This window comes from Castor canadensis, chromosome 11 (assembly GCF_047511655.1).
Source record: "Castor canadensis chromosome 11, mCasCan1.hap1v2, whole genome shotgun sequence".
Classification (NCBI taxonomy): domain Eukaryota; kingdom Metazoa; phylum Chordata; class Mammalia; order Rodentia; family Castoridae; genus Castor; species Castor canadensis.
The window spans coordinates 24,925,934-24,944,536 of NC_133396.1; the positions used below are offsets into that span (position 1 = coordinate 24,925,934).

Consider the following 18,603-nt stretch of genomic DNA (forward strand, 5'->3'; position numbering starts at 1 on the left):
TGCCTCTGAAACCTAGGTTTTTCTGATGCCTGAAGCCCAGTGGGGCAAACCCTGTTCTCTGCATCCCACATTGGATGGAGGGATGGAGTCCCAGACAGAACTGCAGTGGCAGGCCCACCTGTGTCTTGCCCTTCCTGAGCACCAGCAGGTGCAGACCAAGAGGCCCAGCCTCTCCTTCTGGGAGGGACCAGCCTGGGACGCCAACCTCTGGCCTTTACAGATTTGTTCTGGGAGGAGCAGGGTAGGGAGCGGCCTTTGAGATAAGGCTGTGAGCTATGAATATAATTCCGCCCACACACAGGCCACTTTATTGCTATATAAAAATTGGCACCTTTAAGCATACCTTCTAAAACAAGGCTCAAGTGTGATCTACCATATACAAACATACAGTGTACATGTTTTCAAAAATGTGTTCTTGTTGCTAGGTGCAGTGGCTTACACTTGTAACCCTACCTCCTCAGAAGGCAGAGATCAGGAGGGTCATAGTTCCAAGCCAGCCCAGGCAAAAAGTTCATCTCAACCAATGGCTAGGTGTGGTTGTTGTGGGAATCTCAAGCTGAGATACAGGACACTGAGGCAGTTTAGCAGGAAGCAATGTTTTATTGTGCAGCACAGACCCAGTGGACTCTTGTCCATAGGCTGAGCCCTGAGAACAAAGAGGTCTCACCTTATATACCCTTGTAAGCAGGTTACAGAAGCAAAAGGCAAAGCTCAACCCACATATGTCTGCACGTGACTTCATTGGCTATTTCATTTCCCCAGTGTTATGTGACCTTCATGCTTCAATTCTTTAAGTTTTATCTCTCTGCTTTGCCATCCCTTCCCCCTGTACATTATCAGAACACAAACTTGGCTGTTTCTTTTCTGGCCCTCCTCCCTGCTACATGGTGACATACACCTGTCATCCCAACTATGTTGGGAAGCACAAACAGAAGGATGGTGGTCCAGGCTGGCTTGAGTATAAAGTGAGAACTTATCTCAAAAATAAACAACAAAAAAAGGGCTTGGGAGCTGGGCGCCGGCCGCTTACACCTATAATCCTAGCTACTCAGGAGGCAGAGATCAGGAGGATCGCAATTAGAAGGCAGCCTGGACAAACAGTTCCACAAGAACCTATCTTGAAAAAAACCCTTACAAAAAAGGGCTGGTGTAGGCCCTGAGTTCAAGCCCCAGTACCACAAAAAATAAAAAAGGACTTGGGGGCATGGCTCAAGTGGTAGAGCACCCACTTAGCAAGTGCAAAGTCCTGAGTTCAACCTCCAGTACTGAGGAAGGAAGGAAGGAAGGAAGGAGGGAGGGAGGGAAGGAAGGAAGGAAAGAAGGAAGGAAGGAGTTTTTGTTGAATAGAGCAAACTAAATTTACCAAAGGGAGCCCTGAGACCCTCAGGGCCTGTTGGGGACACAGCCATGGAGCCCCACTGGAGTAGAAGTAGGTTCCATGATAATTCTTTCCTCAAACAGAAACTGTAATGTCCTCTCTGGAAGGCCAGGAGACTGAGATCCTGCAGGCGCCCAGGTTGGTTCAAATGATGAGCAGAGCAAGACCAAAGGTCAGTCTCTGGTGGGCTACCCAGGCACAGCTGGGAGGCAGAACAGGGGCAGGTAGCAGCTGCTTTCAGACCTGAGGTGGGCTGTGAGGTGAGCACTGGGCTGCCCTTGAGGTGGGAAGATTTCTTGTTTTCACAGGAGTGTGGGTGGAGGGGGGCAGTCAGGAGTGTATGGCGACCGTTTCCAGGCACTCTTCAAAATGTTCTGTAGGTGGGACCTGTGATCGTCTCAGAACCCCCCAGGGTGGATCCTGTAAGGGGGTACATCAATTTTCACCCCCACTGGCAATTTGCCTATTACTCTTTGTATTAGTTTCCTGAGGCTGCCATAACAAAATTATCCCAAACTTGATGGTATAAAACAACATAAATTAATTCCCTCCTGGTTCTGGAGGTCAGAAGTTCAAAATAGTTTCACTGGACCAAGACCAAAGATTTGTCAAGGCCATGATCATCTACCTCTGTGCCTCCTCCATCTTCATGTCACCGTTTTCTCGTCTGTGTATCTGGCTCGGCTCTCTGCCTCTCTCTCATGAGGACACTTGGGATGGCATTTAAGGTCCAGCCATGTAATCCAGGATCAGCTCCTCATTTCAAGACTCTCAGTGTAATCACATTGCAACAACCCCTTTTTCTCCTGGAAAGTGGTACAGTGCCTGTGTGGTAAATGTGAAGCCCTGAGTTCAAATCCCACTACCACCAAAAGCAAAACAAAAAACCAAAGACCCTTTTTCCAAAGCCTCTGGGGTATGATGTGGATACCTTTGTGAGACCATTTTCAGTCACCACACTCTTCATTCTGCAGACCAACTCTCTGCATTGTCAGACTGTGACAGACAAGCATCCCTCCTGGTCCTCCTTCGAGGAAGAACTTGCCACCCAGCCTGGGAGTGTGGCCAGCAGCTGCTGGCTCCTTCAGGGACTGCCTGTGTCACAGGAGGCACCTGACTAGAGCCCTTCTGGGATAGCCTACTTCCAGAGAAAAAAGTCCACCACTTTGGCCCCCAGGAAGGACACTCTGAGGGGCAATACTCACTCCAGAGCCCCCCACCCAATCCTTCAAGCTTTATCAGTCCTGAAGTGCTGCTAGATTTCTCCCTCTACCCAATTCTGCCTCCATCTGTTTCCTCTCCCAGGAAATGAGCCTAAAAACCCTCACTTCTGTAGAACACAACCTGTGACACAGATATTTCCATTTTATTCCAGTATAATGGCAATGAACTGTAGTCTTTGGCAATACTGGAGTTTGAACTCAAGACCTTGTGCTTGCTAGACAGGTGCTCTACCACTTGAGCCACTACCCCAGCCCTTTTTTCTTTAGTTATTTTTGAGATAGGGTCTCATATCTTTGCTTGGGGCTGGTCTCAGACCATGATCCTATTACTTACTCCTCCCATGTGGCTGGGATGACAGGGTCTTGCTAACTCTTCAGCCAGGCTGGCCTGGAATGATCCTCCCTATCATCACCTCCCAAGTAGCTGGAATTACAGGCAGGTACCGTCACACCTGGCCCTGAAGTGTAGTCTTTGTGTCTTTTATATTTGCATTTTCCTGGTATAGTGGATTGAAGAATGTCCTCAAAGCTCAAGTTCATAAAGAAGCCCCAAATATGACCTTATTTGGAAATAATATATTTAGTTAAAATGTGTTGTACTGGATTAGGGTAGTCCTAAATTCTCCTTTTTAGGAGGCGAGACACACAGGAAGAACGCCACATAACAATGGAGTCAAAGACTGAAGTAACAGAACCACAAGCCCAGGCACACTGAGGCCTGCCAGCTTCTGCCCATAGACAGGAGAGGTGCAAAACAGCTTGTCCCTCAGAGTCTTGAAGGAACCAGCCATGCTGACACCTCAATTTCAGACTTCTGGCCTCTGGAACCATAAGAAAATCTATTTCTATTGTTTTAAGCCATGGAGTAGCCATGCCTTCTCACTGGGGCTCTGTGCGTTTTCTGTGACTCCCTGAACACGGAACCATCACTTCTCCTCCTCCCTTCTCTCCTCCCTTCCACCCCAACTCATGCCCATCTTGCAAGACTAGCTCAGTGTGCTTCTACCCAGAGTCTGTCTGATGGTTTTCTGTCCTCCCATACCTTCAGCCCTGAGTTCAGTTGGCTACTCCTCCTTTCTGTTCCCTTAGCTCTCTGAGCCCACCTTGTACTTGGTTCTTACAGTGTTTTTTAAGCACCTAGCACAATGTTAGGCTCTGAGGTGATTTTGTGGGCTGTGGAGTGTGACAGGCCCTTCACCATAGCACACTGCACTTTCCTCAAGGGCTAGGACTGTGTCTTCATATTAAAATCCCCAGGATCTTGGCAAATATGGAATTCCATGGGAAAGGAGGTTGATAGAGGGTGGTTTGGTAACAGACTTAGTTTTCCTTCTCTTGGCAGGTTGAATTCCTTCCTCTGTCATGATGAGGATGCTGAAATAAAGAAACAATGGGAACCCAGCATGGTGACTCAAGCCTGTAATCCCAACTATTCAGGAGATGGAGATCAGGAGGATCATGGTTCCAAGCCAGCCTGGGCAAAGAGTTAGCAAGACCTCATCTCTACAAATAAGCCAGGCATTGTGGCATACACCTGTGATCACAGATACATAGGTAGTAGGATTACAGTCTGAGGTGGCCCCTCCCCCAACAAAAAACTCAAGATCCTATTAGAAAAATAACTAAAGTGAAAAGGGCTGGAGGCATGGCTGAAGTGGTAGAGCACTTGCCTAGTAAGTGCGGGGCCTTGAGTTCAAATCTCAGAAAAGAAAAAAAAGAAAGAGGTATCCTTAGGAGAAGACACATGGGACCCAGCTAAGGAGGCCACCCATTGAGCTATTTTTTCCCAGATGACTCATAAAGGTAAAGGGTTGGAGAGGGCTTGGCTGGGCAGGACAGGGTGAAGGGTGCAATGCACTGGGCATGGTGCCACATGCCTAATATCCAGCTACTTGGGAGATTGAACAGGAGGCTCTCAAGTTCAAGACCAGGGCTGGGGCATCGCTAAAGTGGTAGAGCACTTACCTAGGAATCTGGTGGCCCTGGGTTTTATCCTTATTTCTGCAAAAATAAAAGGCTGCAATCAACAGCCCCAAGCACAACCCAGGTGACTGGCCCTGCCCAGCTTCATTGGCTCATGCTTAACTTGGGAAGCTGACCAGCCCTAATTTCTTCTCCAGGGTTTCCTCACCTCCTGACTTCCAAGAGGCTCTATAGGGCTGACTCCGAGTCCTGGGCTATAAAGGGAGAAAGGGGGAAGGGAGCTGGGGGACCTTACAAGATCCTATCTCCACTCTTCACGACCACCACCCTCATTAAATGCCTTCCTGCATACAGCCACCCTTTTCTTACTCCTTCCTGCATAAGCATCCATTAAGCACCTGACACTCTGTGGCATATATCCTGCCAGGTGCTGGGTTTCCAAGACAAATAAATCTGTAACCCGTGCCCACAAGGGGCTCACAGACTAGTTGAGAGACAGACTGAAAAAAAAAAAGCAAGAGGCCCAGACAAGGCTACTAAGTTCCAGGATTTCTAGCCCAGCAAGCACATACATCACACATACACACACACTCCATAGTCATCATGACTGTGAGCAAACACACAGACCATAAAGTAATATACAGAGGACAAATAAAAGAAGTAGATGACTTGGATGGCAAGGGCGAGGCTTTTTTTTAATGGATATTGCAGGAGAATAAATAATGGGCCCTTGCCCAGAATGGGATGTGGTAAGAAAGAACTTTGGAAAGGGGCAGAGGCTGCAGGATCGAGGGCTGTCAGTGTCTAGCACAACTGGTCAGGTCAAAGACTAGGGAGGAAGAGACAGGAGTTGGGGAACACTGTTGTGGCTAAGTGGGGCAAGGGTAGGAGAAGCACAGAAAACAACTGTTTGAATCCCAGCCCCACAATAGCAGTCATGTGGCGATGGATGAGTTACTTAACTACCTAAGCGTTGGCTCCTTACCTTGCAAGCTGGCTAACGATAGTAGCCACATCAAGCTGTTGGAAGGATCAAATTAGATAAGGCTTGTAAAACATTTAGATCTAACTGACACATGGTACATGGTTATCACTTAACAAGCAAGCTAACAACAACAACGAAGGCTGGCAAGGCAACCTGTATGCAGGGCACCTGGGGCTCTATGTTTCCCGGTTGCAAAACTGGCTTAGCCCTAGCTAGATCCTTCCTCACATCCCTACATGTGCTGCCCCTCCCCCAGCAGAGACTTGAGATTTTCATGGTCAAACGACTTCTATATCCTTTCCTTTCTGGGAACCTAACAGCCAAAGTCCTCCTCCCCACACTATCCAGACAGTCAATGCCTTGGATGTCCGACCACTTGTCTGTTCACAGGCCTTAAGTTGCTTGTGACCTTGAAAGAGGGTAGAACGCTGCCAATGGCTCAGATGCCTATGTTCTCTGGGGCTGTCTCCCCGGGGCCACCTGGGCAGAGCTATTCTCAAACATCCTTGTGTTCCGTATGAATCACTGAGGGAGAAGGGTGAAGTGCTGGTGGTCTCTGCTTTCCCCAACTCTTTAGGGCTGGGTCATCCAGTCCTGCTGTGCCCCTGCTCGTTGGTTCAAGGAGGAGAGGTACACCTGAGAACGGGGCAGAGCTGGGCTTCTTGGGATGCCCCAGGGAGTCCGCCGCACATAGTTGGCACCCAGTAAGTGTTTGTTTAATCATGGGGGAGCCTGAATAATTCCTACCACCTGAGTCAGGACCCTGGGATAGGAGTCAAATTCCCATGACAGAGCCCTGAAGAGACCCTTAGTTCAGCCCTGTGGACTATTTCCAGGGATATTTTTCAACTCATTCTATAATAATAATGATTATAAATGTTTTATATATATATATATATATATTTTACAAAGTATGGCAACACATATCTAAAGTATGATGTAAACTGCAAAGAGTTATGTACATCTAGTATGATTTTTTTGTTCTGGCTTGGTTTTTTGGCAGTACCGAGGTTTGAAGTCAGGGTCTCATGCTTGCTAGGTAGGCACTCTACCATTTGAGCCACTCCACTAGCCCTATTTTTTTAAGCCTCTAAACAGAAATACCCGGAGATAGGATAGGTGTTATCTACAAGTTGAGGAAACTGGCTATTGGAGAGGTGTGGAAGTTGTCTCACAGGGCAGGAATCTAGGTCTTTCCACAACTGTATCACATCAAGCAGTTCAATGTGAAATCTACTGAGCTCCAGATGTTGTGTTGTGATGGGCAGGGGAAAGAGGAGGCAGTATTTTTAAATGGCATACCCCACTCTGTGAGGTCCCTGGGAATTGTTCTTGTCTCTCTCTTCTTACTCTACTCACTTCTTGGCTGACCTCAAGCCCTCCCTTGGCTTTAGCCATCTAAACCACAGAGGAGCCATCTTGTGATGCTCCAAAGTGTCCAGCCTCCATGACTCCCCGAACTCCAAAGTTATTGACCCAGTGTCTTCTGTTGAGGATCTCCCTAGCATTGCCAATTTGGCAAGTCCAGAGCTGAGGTCCCCTCCCAGCACCTGCTCAGCATCCTGCATTCTTGCCTCAGGTGGTGGCACTCCCACCCAACACTTAGGTGTCATCTTGTAGGGGATCACCCACTCAGCCAATCTCTTGCCAAGTCCTGTCCAGTTTTCTTCTAAACATCTTTCAAATCCTGCCCTTCCCCGCCTCCCCCCACTTTCTGTCCCAGGTCATGCCCTAATCACTGGATAACAGCCTCCTTCCAGTCTTTCTGTCTCCAGTCTTATCTTCCTTTGATCCAATCCATCCTCCTTGCAGCCAATCTGTGCGTGGCTCCAAACCCTTAAAACAGTGAGTGGTTCCTCTCTGTCTGCAGGGTTGAAGTCCAAGTTCTGTAACGAGGCTTCCTTTGATAATGACCCGCCTTTACAGCCTCTTCTCTGGCTATTCCCTGCCGCAAACCTTTTACTTCACAGAAGCTGGCCTGAAACCAACCATAGTTGGAAGACCTATATAGTGTCCTCGTGAAATTTTCATATATATATTTTTAAAACAAGCAACCCTGCATTTTCACTTTGCATTAGAACCCACAAATTATGTGGCCGGTCCTGGCTGCCTGTTGTTCTCTGCACCCCTCTTGCAGTTTGTGGCTTGTAAAACTTTGAGCAGTCTCCTCTGTTCCGGAACACCTTTTCTGCACATCACCCCGCTTTCGGCAGCTCTCCTTTAAGACTCAGTGTATGTGTTATCTTTGGGATACCTTCGCCTCCTTCTTTCTCCCTTCCCTGTCCCAATCGCCCAACACGAAGCAGATGCTCAACCCACGTCTATCAAATAAACTGAATGGGAAGGTAAAGTGTGACAAGTTCTGCAAGAGACGTACAAACTGCTAAGCACTGTAAAAAGAGGCAAGGTAGGAAGAATATGCTGTCCAGATCGGCGCTAAGAACTCGCCTGCAAACGCGTTGGAAGGCAAAATGTAACAAGTGCAACAAGACCTACAAACGCTGCAGACGGTAAAGCAAGGCAGATTGAAAAGAAGGAATTTTCAATTGCTTCGGAATGTGATGTGCAGTTCAACGCCAGGAACAGGCTTGCAAATGTGTTCATCTGCCAGAAGGGGGCTCCGCGCGCCCAAAGGTGGTGGGGGAAACTGCGGAGAACTAGCTCTTGTGCGCCGCCTGCCGCAACAACATGGCAGCTGCAGATGTTTCCAGGCAACCCGCCACCACCGCCGCCTCTGAGCAAGAGCCCGCCTCGCGTCGCCCATTGGCTCTCTCCTGTTCTCCCGCCCCGCCCCGGAGGCTCGGCCTTTTAGGGCTTGGACGTGGGCGGGGCTTGAGGGTGTGGGCGGAGCGTTCGTTCTGATTGGCTCTGCATAAGGCGGCGACGTGGCCGAAGGAAGCCCGTTTTGCCGGAACTGATGCTCAGCCGGGATTGGTGAAAGGGCGGGCCTAGGTCTCCGGCCGGAAGTAGAAGTGGAGGAAAGATGCAGGTGCGGGAATTGGGTTTTAGGGTACGGGGACTGGCCTGGGACCCCTACCCTGCCTTCCGGCCTCCCTCCCGAACGCAGCCCGTCGGGAGGCGGTTGGGGCTGTGAAATGAGCGTGCGCGTGGCGCATCACCTGCCTGCGCTTACGTCCCCCTCTCCGCCGTGTTTCCCGCCAGGACCATCAGCACGTGCCCATCGACATCCAGACCAGCAAGCTGCTCGGTAGGAGGGGGCTTAGTCGGCTGTTGGGGGAGACCTGTATTTTGCCTCCTGACTCCAGCAGCCAGGAGCTCTGATCACCTGAAAGCCTGGGTTGGAGTGCTAACCAGCTATATACTGTGGCCTGAACTGTCTCACTAAGAGCAGGAGGAAGAAACCATATAGGAAGTCTGTGCTTTACCAGCGTTTTCTACTTATCATTTGTATCATGTTGTTACCAAATCATATCAGTCAGTGACAGAGGATAAATGGCTTGCATTAAAGATGGCTAATTACTACATGTCAGATCTGAATTGGGACTTAAGCCTGTCAAACTCAATGTTTATGCTTTTGGCATTATGCCCCAAACCAAAAACTCTCCTGTCTTTTGTTTTAAAAGCTCCTAGCTCCCTTTCATTTAGGAGAAAAAGAGGTCTAAGACTCAGTTGGAAATGGAGCACTTTAGGGGCCAGGCCACCACTGTATCTGGTCTACCTACCTCCTCCCCAGTTCAGAACCACAGAAGGGCCTCTTTACTCTAACCACATGTGCACAGCTCCTGGCATTAAAAAATGTTCACTGGATTTATCAGTCTTCTGCCAATCTTGTCCTTAAAATGGTGTTAGACTGCCTCACTTCTTTGCTCCTAGATCCACAGAATTTTCCTTTATAAACATTTTAGAGGAATACAGCAGAGGGAGCTTTTGTGATCCTGTTATGGCTCCCAGTGTTTGACCTGTTGGCAGATTTGTTAACAAAGGTTACTGTACTAAATTCAGCGCTATATAGGGCCATTTAGTTAGTCCCCTGTGGTGGCCACTGGTGGAGTTTCCAAGGCCCTTTAGACTTGTCCCAGCTTGGCTTTTCAGCTACTGTGTGCTTATCCTGGTATGTGAACTTGTCCTGGGTCATGAAAAGAGCCAATGAAACAACCATTCACTGAGGGTTTGTTCTGTACCAGGTGCTGTTTTATGCACTTAGAATTATAAAAGTGAGCTATGTGCTGGTGCCTCACACCTGTAATCCTAGCTACTCAGTAGGCAGAGATCAGGAGAATTGTGATTTAAAGCCAGCCAGGGAAAATAGTTTGAGAGACCGTATCTTGAAAAACCCAACAGAAAAGGGTTGGTGGAGTAGCTAAAGGTGTATGCCCTGAGTTCCTAAGTTCAAGCCCAGCCCAAAAAAAACAAAATTATAAAAATGAAGGTGGTAGGCTGGGGCATGGTTCAAGTGGTAGAGTGCTGAGTTCAAAACCCCAGTATCACTAAAGGAAACAAATGGTCACTAAAATCTGTTAAGTTTTTTGTTTTTGTTTTTTGTAGTATGGGTTATGAACTCAGGGCCTTGCACTACCTTGCAGGTGCTCTATCACTTGAGTCACAGCCCCAGCCCCAGACCTGGTGAATTCTTGCCCAAGCCTGGTACAGTGTTCACAGTTTTATCTCATTCCCTTTTGTACTCAGTGTCTTATCCCCATTTTATGTGTGGAGAAACTGAGGCACAGAGAGGTAGAGAGACTTGCCTAAGAAACTTGATAATTTTGTTTTTTTGATGCGACTGGGGTTTGAACTCAGGGCTTTGTGCTTGCAAAGCAGGTGCTCAGAGTCTTTACTCCCATTTCCTGCTGCTCCCCATTCTCCCCATTCTTATCCTGTTATACTAAATTCTTTTCCTAATAAAACTACTGTTACTTTTACTATTTAAAAAAAAAAAAAAGCAGGCACGCTACCTTCTGAGTAGTCCACTTTGCTCTAGGAGATCAAGATCTATTTTCCAGGCTGGCCTTGAACCAGGATCCCCTGGATCTCAGCTTCCCAAGTAGCTAGGATTAACAGGCATGAGCCACAGGCACCTGGTGAAACTTGATTTAGAACCCAGGACTATATAGCCACAAAGCCTAGCTCTTAGTTCTACTGAGGAAACGGGCATGGCTATTAGGCTTCAATCCTGAATGCAGCTCTTTGAGGTCAGTCACGTTGGTAGTCACATACACAGGATGGCACCTCACTATTAAAGATAGACTGGTGTTACCTAGTCCTTGGGACGCTGTAGGTATTAAGGGCTTTGCAGCTCGCTCATCCGGTACTTGGCATAACCACCTTGTGTTTTCCATTGTCATAGTTAATCTCAGCCCTGAGGAAATGGAAGTCAAGCAGCATCCTCTGTCAACATGAAAGATATAATTACCCATAAAAGCAAAATATTATGGAGAATTTAGAATGGTCAAAAGTGGCACTTTCATGTCAGGACCAATTTAAAGTTTTTCATTATCCTCACATTGAGGGAACTGCTGTATAAAAATCACACTGCAGATAAGTCAGGCCAGCAGAGTCTGTTTAGCCCAGGCATCTCTGGCTCTGTGTTCCCATGGACCCTTTTATAGATTAACCAATACAAAGACAACTTTAGCCTATCTCCAGTTTGTTACACTTGAGTTAGTGGTGGGGTTTGGGAGGCGTGGAAAAGTGCTGTGATTAGGTATTTCTCATGCAGACTGGCTGGTGGACAGAAGGCACTGCAATCTGAAATGGCAGAGTCTGGTGCTGACAATCCGGGAGAAGATCAATGCTGCCATCCAGGATATGCCAGAGAGCGAAGAGATTGCCCAGCTGCTCTCTGGATCTTGTGAGTGCTTTGAGGCTATATCACTGGAGTCCCCTTTCTCCTGGAGCAGTTGTATCTACCAAGCCACTCCTTGGTTGTTTAGCATCCAGGTCTGAGCACAGAGAAGGGGAAAGAGTTTTATTTGGGATACACGTTCTGGTTTCTTCCAAGTGCAGAATGATGAATGTGAGAGCTACCTGCCAAAATTACTGGTAGTACTATACACATGAGAGAGCTACCTGCAGTGGCCAAAGGAGGATGAGGAAGACTCAAAAGTCTTTACTCTTCCTTGCTTTCCAGACATTCACTATTTCCACTGCCTGAGAATCATAGACCTTCTCAAAGGCACTGAGGCCTCCACAAAAAATATTTTTGGTCGGTACTCTTCTCAGCGGATGAAGGCAAGTGTGGCTGGGGGCTGGTAATGTGTACCTGGGGACATCCAGTCCATGGCCTCTTTGGTCTGCCTGAGGATCCAGTGGAGAAGACTACCTAGAATACTTTCTGAACTTTCTCTCAGTCCCTATAGTTTGTGCCAAAAGTAGATCTTCCCACTGGGCTTACATTTTCTGAACTGCTGCTTTGGGGAGCAATTGTTGGTGTCACACTCTTACAATGAAGTGGGTGGCCCAGCCAGTGTTAGGAGCTGGAGGAGGACAAAGAGTTTATGTTTGGTGTGATGGGAAGCCTGGGGAGGCTCCCCCATCCAGGAATTGAGTTATGAAGTGACTGCTGAGTTTCTGGCTCACTTCTTCTTTCTGTTCTACTCAGGATTGGCAGGAGATCATAGCCCTGTATGAGAAGGACAACACCTACTTAGGTAAAGTGACCCTGGAATCCCCAGGGAAACCTGTTCCCAGAGTCTGAGACATCAGGTTTATAGGAGGCATGGTCTATGTGTGGGAAGAGGCTGGAGTGTAGTAATTCCCCAATCATAAGTGAGAAAAACAGTTCTGAGGAGGAGGAGGATCAGGCAAGAAGGAGGCATTGTGTGCCTAACTGAGCAGGTGCCTGAGCTGCTCCATCTTCTTGGTAAGGTAGCATGCTCTACCCCTCCCTATTCTGCACTAGGCAGAAAAGGCATAAGTCATCCTGGGAGCCATGTTGGGTGCCTGAGAGAAAGCATGATCACAGTGTCGATTGGGTCTTCAAATAGTATAAACAATCATGATACCTAATATTTGTCAAGTACTTTTAAGCTGAAGGAATTGTGCTTGGTGTTTTATATGGATCCACATGGTAAATATTACTGTCCCTGTTTTGCAGCTGAGGGTCGGAGTCCAGAGGCTATGGAACTTGTCTCAGATTCCAGGAAGGGGAGGGACTGGGAAGGCAACCTGCTCTTCACCACCACACTAGGGCATCTTTGGCTGCATCCTGGGGCATCTTGCCTAGATTAGAGTATCATGGGATGAATTTTCTGGGCCCTCCTCAGTGGAACTCTCTAGCCTCCTGGTTCGGAATGTCAACTACGAGATCCCCTCATTGAAGAAGCAGATCGCAAAGTGCCAGCAGCTGCAGCAAGAATACAGCCGAAAGGAAGAGGAGGGCCAGGCAGGGGCTGCCGAGATGCGTGAGCAGTTCTACCACTCGTGCAAGCAGTATGGCATCACGGTGAGTGGGTGTCATGGTGAGCAGGTACCTCATGGGAGTGGGTGGGAACCTGGGCCCTGCTGTTTTCCGGCGCCCAGCTCTTCTGTTGGTGGCAAAGGATTCCCTCTTAGCCTTCTTCCTTCAGTGCCCCCCTTGGGCCAGTGTCACCTTTCTCCAATCTTTGGATAGTTCCACCTTCCACCAAGTCTGTCCTAGAACCTCCCTTCTCTGTTCTCTAGGGAGACAATGTTCGAAGAGAACTTTTGGCCCTGGTGAAGGACCTGCCAAGTCAGCTGACTGAAATTGGGGCGGGGGCTCAGTCCCTGGGGGAAGCCATTGACCTGTACCAGGCCTGTGTGGAGTTTGTGTGTGAAAGGTAAAGAGAACCTCGGCTCCTCTTTAGCAGCGGGATGGTCTACCTGTTCTCCCTGGCTCTTCTCCACTGCTATTATTCCCACATGACATGTGGGCTGCATTTTACACACTTGAACTAGCAGGAGCCTTCCCTGTCTGACCATGCGGCCCAGGTATTGGCTTCCCAAGTGGTCAGTGAGCTCAGCTGTGCTTTGTTGAAGCCCCACAGAGCAGGTGTCGCCCATGCTGCGGCATGTGCAGAAGCGGGGAAACTCAACCGTGTATGAATGGAAGACAGGGACAGAGCCCTCTGTGGTGGAGCGGCCACACCTTGAAGAGCCTCCTGAGCAGGTGGAAGAAGATGAGGTAAGACAAACTTTCTTAAGGAACCCAGTGAGAGCCACTTGCCCCCAACAGACACACAGCCCTAACCCTGTCCTGAATTCAGAATCCCAGAGGGAAGAAAGGGAGAAGTTGTTTGAGCGTGACATAGACAGGTGTACCTCGAAGTCCGTGCTTCTTTATTTTTCTGTGCCTTTTTGAGATAGATGAGTGCTGGAGGGCTCAGCAAGGTGCTCATGTTGAGCCAGGAGCCCTTGAGTTGCATTTGTCCTCTGAAGATGGGCTTTCTTCTGAGAACTTGGATGCCATTACACTTGAACATGTGTTTCCTACAGAAGCAGCTGAGGTCTATGGGAAGGCAAGCCTCCTTTGTTTTTTGTTTTTTTTTTTTTTGAGAAAGGGTTTCACTATGTAGCCCAAGCTGGCCTAGAACTCTCAATCCTCCTGCCTCAATCTCCCCAGTGCTGGGATTATAGACGTGAGCCAAATAAGGTTTTTAACTCACCTTATTTGACTAACATTCTTTCTTTTTTGCCTTCTAGATTGACTGGGGTGACTTTGGTGTGGAGGCAGTTTCAGACCCCAGCATCTCTGCGGAGGCCTCTGGAATTGACTGGGGCATCTCCCTGGAATCAGAATCAAAGGTTAGGATGCTCTCTCGGTTCATCACTCTGAGGACTTTGTGTGATCCTGCTTTAGCCATAAAAAAGTATAGTCTGTGTCTGTGAAGGTCTCCCTCCGAGGACAGGTGCATTCCAAGGGAAACAGTTTCAAAAGTGACATGTCAATGTTTAGAGCTCCTTTCTGCTGAGATTTGGGGGAAGGTATGTGGGTGCAAGCAGGTGGTAATCTTATAAAGCAGGGGTGAGGGTGGTAGCATAATGGGGCTCACATTGCCATCTTTTTCACTTACATTGGGATTTTAGACCTTAGACCACTTGGAGTGTGAAGTCATTGAACTTTTCAAGGGCTTTGGTCTCTTCTGGCTCCCTGGACTGGGGAAATCCTCCTAACATTCCTGGGTTCTTTGCTTTCTACCCAGGACCCTGGGAGTGATGGGATAGACTGGGGAGATGATCCTGCTGCTTTGCAGATCACAGTGCTGGAGGCAGGAACCCAGGGTAAGTTACCTGTAGCCTGGCGTGTTTAGACTCAGAAAAATATGTGCTACTGAGATTAGGCTTCTCGCAAATTTAACTTTCTCAAAATCGTTGTGAGGATGTGAGTGGAGGGGGACAGAGATGAATTTGTTAAATTAAATCTAGAAACCCTCAGCTTTTTGCAGGACAGCCATTTTGGTGGGGAGTTAGGGGGCTGGCTTTGGCCCAAGTCTCACCTAACCTCCTCCCTGCAGCAAAGAGGCTGTAGCAATGTTCTGAGCCACTAGAGGGCAATGCAGGATGACACTTTACCTCCTGCTGCCACCAGTGCAGAACTGGTCTGCTCTTCTGAACCCAGTTGTGGTTCTCTTGTCAGGCTGGAGTTGGCAGGAGGGTCTGAGTAAGGGCAAGACATACGGGAAAGTGTATTCTTCCCCCTTGGGGTTGTTCTGGAAAGTGGCTTTAGTGTCGAGTGTGTCCACAGTAAACTCCTCAAACTTCAGGGTCTTTTCATATCCTCCCTTACTTTTCTACCTCTCTTCCTGGCAGCTCCAGAAGGCGTTGCAAGGGGACCAGATGCTCTGACACTTCTTGAGTACCCTGAGACCCGGAATCAGTTCATTGATGAGCTCATGGAGGTACTGTTGTCTAAGAGATATTGGGGGAGGGGGTGTGCTTTAGTTTGAGCACAGATGACATCACTTCTGACCTTTCCTGTTGGTGTGAAGGGCACTGAGTGCTTTCTGTGTCCTGGAACAGGAGCCTAACAAGTTAGGATGCTCCCCATTCATTCAACTCATACTATCATTCACCTCCAAAGTGACTGACACTTCAGAGCAGTGAACAAGATATTCAAAGGCTTTGATGTCATGGAGCTTATATTCTAGTGGGAAAGACAGACAAGAACCATGACAAATATGCTGTACGTTAGATGGTACTAAGTACAATGGAGAAAAAGAAAGCTAGGGAAAGATGTAGGCATTGTTGGGAAGGATTGTGGTATTATATCTGGGGGTCAGGGAAGACTCATTTAGAAAGTAAACTTAGGACTCACGGAATGGCTCAAGTGGTAGAATGCCTGCCTAGCAAGCATGAGGTCCAGAGTTGAAGTCCCAGTACTGCCAAAAAAAAAAAGTAGAAGTTAACTATAAGCTGAAACTGCAAGTCGTCTTGATGTGCAGAAGGGCTCCTAAGACAGAGGGAACTACTGCAGAGGCCCCAAGGTAGGAGTCTGCCTTGCACATTTGACTAATAAGGAAGTCTCATAGTTGAGCAGGGGGAGCTGGGGCAGGGAATACAAAAGTAGCTGGGAGAGATAGTTTGGATTAGTTTGACTTGGTAAACTGGGAAGCTGTTGTGTTGGAGGTTTTGAATAACTTACAAGCCACATGATCTTGTTTGTATTGAGCTACAATCCCATGGCTAAGGTGTAAGCAGCTAAAGTAAGAGCTGCTGTTCTTGTACCATCCCCATCCCCATGTGACTGGGAAGATGGGGCCCTGAATTTGTTAATCTCTGGGGTCTGTTCCCTTCTGAGTGGCCTGTGGTTGGGATAAGCCTCCTAGAAGTTCTGTCCTCATCCAGTTTTCTCCCCTTTTTTTTTTTTAAACCAAAGAGGCTCCTTCTAGCTTCAAAGGGAGAGGAGAACAAAAGCTATCCAGGTTTTTTGTTTGTTTTGCTTTTTTCTTTGAACTCAGGGCCCTTCACCTTGAGCCATTCCACCAGCCCTTTTTTGTGAAAGGTTCTTTTGAGATAGGGTCTCATGCATGAACTATTTATCTGAGTTGCATTTGAACCTCAATACTCCTGATCTCTGCCTTCTGGGTAGCTAGGATTATAGACGTGAGCCACCTGTGCCTGGCTAATAGCTACTTTTTCTGGCAAAATAAGATTGACTAGAAATGCGGTTGGTCCTCATACTTTGTCTTAACCCAGGGCTTCTCAAACATGGATTCCCATTTCCTGAATCTCATTCTTCCCTTGGAGAGAAAATAAATACCTTCACTGGGGCAGAAAGAACCCTTTGAATCTCTGATCCACAGAAGGAAGGATGGAGGTAGAGCTAGGTAGGCCTGAGACAGAAATGGAGGCTGCCCCATGCTCTCACATGACAGTGGAATTTCTAGCAATGAATGTGTTCAGAGGAGATAACCTAACCTCCCCCAGAGTCTAGTCCTTACTGCTCATTCTCACACTTTGAGCAGCCTGAAGCTTAGCTTCTGAGTTTTTTTCTTAGTTTGAACCAAGTTCTCTTACATCCTCAGCTTGAGATCTTCTTGTCTCAGAGAGCAGTAGAGATGAGTGAGGAGGCTGACATCCTGTCCATAAGCCAGTTCCAGCTGGCTCCTGCTATCCTGCAGGGCCAGACCAAAGAGAAGATGATTACCATGGTGTCCACACTGCAAGATCTGATTGGTCGGCTCACCAGTCTTCGAATGCAGCACCTGTTTATGATTCTGGCCTCACCAAGGTCTGACTATCCTGCTACTGGGCTCTGCTATCTTGAGCAGCAGTGTGCCCTTGTATTCCTTCTCTTCTTCTGTGACCCCTTAGACCTCATCCCTGCCTTCTGTAATACCACCCTTTCCTGGGACAGGGGCTGTCTTTGGGGCGAGATGGGGTGGTTCAATGTGTACAGGTAGGACGGGAACAAGAACCTGGAGTAGGTATTCCTTACAGGAAAGGACTCAAAAGATGTAAGGGTGAGGGGCCAAATGGGGAATTGGCTTTCTGAGCCGTAGCCCGTCCAGCAGTTGATTGGGGAACAGCCTCACCACTCACTTGAGTGCCCTGCACAGGTATGTGGACCGAGTGACGGAATTCCTCCAGCAGAAGCTGAAGCAGTCCCAGCTGCTGGCTTTAAAGAAAGAGCTAATGGTGCAGAAGCAGCAAGAGGCACTTCAGGAGCAGGCAGCTCTGGAGCCCAAGCTAGACCTGCTGTTGGAGAAGACCAAGGAGCTGCAGAAGCTGGTAAGACAGGATGGGGCAACCAGCCACATGGGAGAAATCTCTGCAGAATGAGACCCTAAGCCTGCTTGTCTGCTCCCTGCCCACTCAGCATCTCTGTCTCTCAGATTGAAGCTGACATCTCCAAGAGGTACAGCGGGCGCCCTGTGAACCTAATGGGAACCTCTCTGTGACACATTCCCTCCGTGGCTTGCCTGCTGGTCTTCCCAGCCTTCAGATGGAGGTGGGACAATCAGGACTGGTGTGGTAGACCCTTCCCATCAAGAAAACAGGCAGACTGGAGGAGAGAGCACCATGGGAAGGAACCAGCTCCTGAATGGTGACTCCAGCATTCACTACGCTCTACAAGAACTATCTTGATTGGCCCTGTGGTCTGTCAGCCTCAAACCATACCTCCTCCTTTTAGTTAGTTGAGGTGGACTTAATAAAAGAGGAAAATACTCTTGCTTTGTTGCTGAAAGCTACTTATACCACTTCCCTGAGCCAATAGTTGAGGCTAGGCACCTGGTTGCATGGGTTCTTGATCCAAGCAGCCTCCCTGAACCACTGTCTGTCATTGTGGAGCCCCAGCTTAGGTACTTTCCTCCTTGCTTGTGGTGATGGGGAGGGCCCTGTTAATATCTACAAGTGGCTCAGCAAGGGCCTTTGGGATGGCCGAGGCAGCTGGGCCATAACCAAACCCAGGCTGCTGACTCCAGCCAGCTGCCTAAGGGGAGCAGTCAAGCGACAGCTTTGTTGGAGCCAGCAAAGCCACATTTTCCTGTTAATCACAGCTTACCTTCCAGGCAGAGGGGAAACTCGGTTTGGGAAGGAAGGGTCTGATAAACAAGGTGGAGACAGGAGTTGTCGCCTTCGCTAGCTGCCTGTCCACTTCCTGCCCATAACTGCCTGCTCTGGGATTGGATAGAGCCCACCCCAGGATAGCACCCCTCTCCCAAGCCACCTCCCCA

The 18,603-nt window shown here is 48.4% G+C and overlaps 1 protein-coding gene across 2 annotated transcripts; it reads left to right on the forward strand.

Moving 5' to 3' along the window:
• The first annotated feature begins 8,376 nt into the window (after positions 1-8,376).
• On the forward strand, positions 8,377-18,100 carry Cdk5rap3 (CDK5 regulatory subunit associated protein 3). Of its 2 annotated transcripts, none has more exons than XM_074045932.1 (14): positions 8,377-8,498; positions 8,672-8,717; positions 11,187-11,318; positions 11,598-11,698; positions 12,069-12,117; positions 12,733-12,911; positions 13,130-13,266; positions 13,466-13,610; positions 14,129-14,230; positions 14,629-14,707; positions 15,236-15,324; positions 17,047-17,156; positions 17,485-17,656; positions 17,761-18,100. In XM_074045932.1, the coding sequence occupies exons 1-14, from the start codon at positions 8,493-8,495 to the stop codon at positions 17,824-17,826; spliced, it is 1,413 nt and encodes a 470-aa protein (XP_073902033.1). In that variant the 5' UTR covers positions 8,377-8,492; the 3' UTR covers positions 17,827-18,100. The 2 variants fall into 2 exon arrangements, with proteins under 2 accessions (XP_073902033.1, XP_020010723.1); XM_020155134.2 differs by having other exon boundaries at positions 8,379-8,498; positions 16,951-17,156.
• The last annotated feature ends 503 nt before the right edge of the window (positions 18,101-18,603 follow it).

Coding starts and splice junctions, on each gene's coding strand:
- Cdk5rap3 (XM_020155134.2), top strand. Junction 12,118..12,732: donor GAAGGACAACACCTACTTAG/GTAAAGTGACCC, acceptor GGCCCTCCTCAG/TGGAACTCTCTAGCCTCCTG. Junction 15,325..16,950: donor TCATTGATGAGCTCATGGAG/GTACTGTTGTCT, acceptor TTACATCCTCAG/CTTGAGATCTTCTTGTCTCA.